The sequence below is a fragment of the Apis dorsata genome, unplaced genomic scaffold (genome assembly GCF_000469605.1).
Source record: "Apis dorsata unplaced genomic scaffold, Apis dorsata 1.3 scaffold_162, whole genome shotgun sequence".
Classification (NCBI taxonomy): Eukaryota; Metazoa; Arthropoda; class Insecta; order Hymenoptera; family Apidae; genus Apis; species Apis dorsata.
The window spans coordinates 834,424-838,514 of record NW_006263451.1 but is presented as its reverse complement, the minus strand read 5'-3'; the positions used below and the strand labels follow the sequence as shown (position 1 = coordinate 838,514).

Below are 4,091 nucleotides of genomic sequence, written 5' to 3'. Positions count from 1 at the left end.
AATATATAATATATATATATAGTATTATTTAATTTATTTAATATTTTTAAATTAAAAATAAAAAATATCTTTATTTTCATATATATAATTTATAGTAAATTTAAATTTTATTTTTTTTATATATTATCTCATAGATCATATTATTAAATATAAATATAAATATAAATATAATTAAATCTCATAGATTCATATATATTAAATATATTTTCATCATTTCTATATAAAATAATAATCATAAATAATGATATTTGTTTAGAATTGTCCAGAGCTCAAAGAGCATTTTCAAAAACATTGCAAAATTTTAGTTTTGAATGTATAGGAGAAACTCAAACTGAAGATGAAACTCACATATCACAAAGCCTTAAAGAGTTTGGTAAACTTATTGCATCAATAGAAGATGAAAGGGATCGCATGGTATGCAATGTTTTTAATATATAATTTATAATATATGTTTTATATTTAGTAGAAAATATTTTTGGATAAAAATAATTTATATTAACATATTTAAAATATATTTTTAGTTTTTTATATATTATCTTATTATAATTTAATTTTATAAAAATAAAATTAATTTTTATGTTTAATATAGGAAATCTTTTATATAAGACTTTTAATATAAGACTTTTATGTAGAAATACATATAAATTATATAAAAATACATATATTAAATTATAGAAATTATAATATGATGTATCATATTTTTTATTAAATTAATAGTAAAATATTTTAAATATTTTAATATTTTAAATATTTTTTTTATATTTATTACATGTTCTATGTAAATATTGTTATTTATTATTTATCTGTTTATAAAAATATAATAAGTGTTATTATAAAAAACTCTGTTTTTATAGAAGGAGCACATCCTGGTTATTTAATGGTATATCTTTTGAGTCATATTTTCAATAAAAATACTTTCTATATATTTATATTTAAGTTATATTTTGCATATTAAATTTTATTTCTTAAATATGATTTAAAAGGAAATTATTGTTTAATATTATATTATATAATGTATATATTTTGAAATATTTCTGAATGCACATATAATAGTTTTTATTTTTTATAAGAAAGCTTTTAACATTTATATTAATATCATATTAAAGAGCAAATAAAANCTATTTTAACATTATTAATATAAACAAAAATATTCTTTAATAAATTTTTTATTTTTAATTATCTTTAGTACATTAGATAAGTTATATATTTAAACATTTATCATGCACAAAATAGATTTTTTTTCTAAATAGCAAAATAACAGAATGCTGTTATGCTTGTTTTATTATAGCAATGTCAATGTTGATTTATGTGAACATAAGACATATACATATATCCATTTCTAAATAAAGAATGTATCTTAATAATTCTTTTTATAATTTAATAATTTTGTATTTAATTTTATATTTTATATAAATAATTTTATAGTATTGATATCAAGCAAGATTTTATGATATTTAGAGTAAATCAGAATTGAATTGAATCTACTATCTACTAATATTAAAGCACAATATTATTTACTTTTTAGTGGTAAAATAGTTATAAGCTTATTAAAATAATATGTATTAATAATTCATGTATAAATTATGTTATAAATAGATGTACATGTTTTTTAATACATAAATGTAGAAATAATGTATGTACAAATATTTAATATATTTTTATTATTATTATTTTAACATATATATTAATTCAATGAATTTAAATTTATATTTTCATAAAAATTTTACAAAATTTTTTCAAAAAAAATTTTAATTTAATATTTTTTATTTTTAGCTTGAACGTGCTTATGATCAAATTATACTTCCTTTGGAAAATTTTAGGAAAGAACATATTGGAGGTGTTAAGGTAATAACTTTTAATTATATTTAGCATATAAAATTAGATGATTATATAGATTCAAAAGTTGTATATGTATATTAAATGAATATAATATAATCTTATTCAAAAAATAATATATTAACAGGACGGGAAAAAAAAGTTTGAAAAGCAAACAATTAAATTTTGTCAAAGTCAAGAACGTTATTTAAATTTGTCTACAAAAAAACAAGACAATGTTCTTCAAGAGGTGATTCTTTATAAATACATCATGAATATAAAACATTTATAATATTTGATTTAATAGCATATATTATTTTTAGGCCGATGCAACATTGGAAATGGCTGAGAGACATTTTTGCCAAGCTAGTTTAGAATATGTATTTTTGCTTCAAGAAGTACAAGAACGTAAAAAATTTGAATTTGTTGAAACTGTAAGCTTAATTTTTTTTTATATATTTTATTAAATTATTCTAAAATATAAATATGAAATAATTAAAGATTATAAATTATAATATTATTTTTTTTTTCAGTTATTAGGTTTTATGTTTGGTTGGTTAACTTTTTATCATCAAGGACATGAAGTTGCAAAAGATTTCAAACCTTATATGACTGAATTACAATTAAAGATACAGAAGGTTGGTTCTCTCTTTATTTCATATTTCATTGCTTAAAAATATATGAAAATGCATTAGAAGCACGATTCTAAAACTTACATTAGCACTATTCAAAAAATAGCTTTATGCATTATAACATTGATTTATAAAAATTTCTGAAGTATATTATGCATTGTTGTTTCACATTCTATTTCATAGATTTTATAGATTATAAAAATGATTGAATTTATGAAATGAACAATATTTATATATTTTATAATAAATTATAATTTATTTATAATGATTTAATAATTTTAATGAATCACGACAATATAATAAAGAATTTTATTATTAATATAATTTATTAATAATATAAATTATTCTAATATTTTCATTATAAGAATGTGATTCAACATATTTTGAATATTTTTATTTAAAAAAAAAAAATTATTTGGGATACATTATTTGGGTACTTTTAAATGTCTTGTTGTGCACTTTGAAGTATTTTAATATTAGTAATTTTCTTATAATTGATATAGTTGTTAATATTCAACTACTTGTAGATATACTTAAATGTAACTTCTTACTAAATTATTGTGTGGTGCAAATATTATTAGGATAACAGCATGGCAAATAGCTTACTAATTTTCAATTTTATGTGTGTGTGTGTGTTTTACAAGACTAGAGAAAATTTCCTTGCTACCCGGGATAAAACAGAATCACTTATGAATAAAATGAAGGATATGAAAAAGGTAATACATTATTTTATGTTATTTTTATTTATTGTATATTTAATATTTTAGCATATTATTCTTATTTACACTAAGATTAACTAAGATTGAAAAATATAGATAATTAATCATGTATTATATATTATATTTTTATGTTAATTAATATATATTGTATATTATATTATATAATATATTATATAATAAATATAATTATATAATAATTAATTATATTATATAATAAATTTATATTGAGATAATTTATTGAATAATGAAATAATTATATCCATAACTTGCTTTATTTAAATAAAAGAATTTTAGTTGTTTTAGTAATTTATAAGGAAAATACTAGTAATATTTTCCTTTTATAGTCTGCTGTAGAAACTGGAGTCAATAAATTGTATACACGTGAAGGTTATTTGTTTCTAATGGAAAAAAGTAAGTACATTAAAAACTTAAATATAAAAATTAATGAATATAACAATTAACAAGGTTTAAATAACAAGATTTATTAATATATTAATATAATTATAAATATACTTCATTTTATAGAAGCATTTGGTACAACATGGACAAAACATTATTGTACTTATCAAAAAGACAAAAAGGAATTTATAATGATACCTTATAATCAACTTACAGGAAAGTTTGTAAGTAAAATTCAATTATTTTAAAATAATTTATTATTTCAAAAAAAAAAATAGGTTTAATAATATTATATTTTAACTTTAACAGAGTAGTAAAGAAGTATTAACATTAGCATCTTGTGTGCGTCGTATGTCAGATACAATTGAGAAACGATTTTGTTTCGATATCACTACTGTTGATAAGTAAGTTCAATTTAACAACATTTAAATATATATATTCTATATCTTTTTGATATATTTAACATCTGATTATAATTTAAATAATTTATTTAATGATATTATATACTTTATATTTAGATATCTAT

At 17.1% G+C, this 4,091-nt stretch overlaps 1 protein-coding gene across 6 annotated transcripts in view; it reads left to right on the top strand.

Moving 5' to 3' along the window:
* The window catches only part of LOC102674784 (rho GTPase-activating protein 26), a 10,098-nt gene that overhangs the window by 2,612 nt on the left and 3,395 nt on the right, over positions 1–4,091 (top strand). For 4 of the 6 annotated variants that reach the window (XR_004150166.1, XM_006613749.2, XM_006613752.2 and 1 more), the window contains 9 exons: positions 257–414; positions 1,774–1,845; positions 1,964–2,065; positions 2,139–2,249; positions 2,349–2,453; positions 3,092–3,163; positions 3,511–3,577; positions 3,692–3,789; positions 3,875–3,969. Coding sequence is in view for 5 of the 6 variants with exons in the window: in XM_006613749.2 (XP_006613812.1) it covers positions 257–414; positions 1,774–1,845; positions 1,964–2,065; positions 2,139–2,249; positions 2,349–2,453; positions 3,092–3,163; positions 3,511–3,577; positions 3,692–3,789; positions 3,875–3,969 (880 nt within the window). In the remaining variant the exon portion in view is untranslated. Of the gene's footprint in view, positions 1–256; positions 415–854; positions 881–1,773; positions 1,846–1,963; positions 2,066–2,138; positions 2,250–2,348; positions 2,454–3,091; positions 3,164–3,510; positions 3,578–3,691; positions 3,790–3,874; positions 3,970–4,091 lie in introns of all 6 variants that reach the window. The other 2 variants (XM_031509542.1, XM_006613751.2) reach the window with 2 other exon arrangements.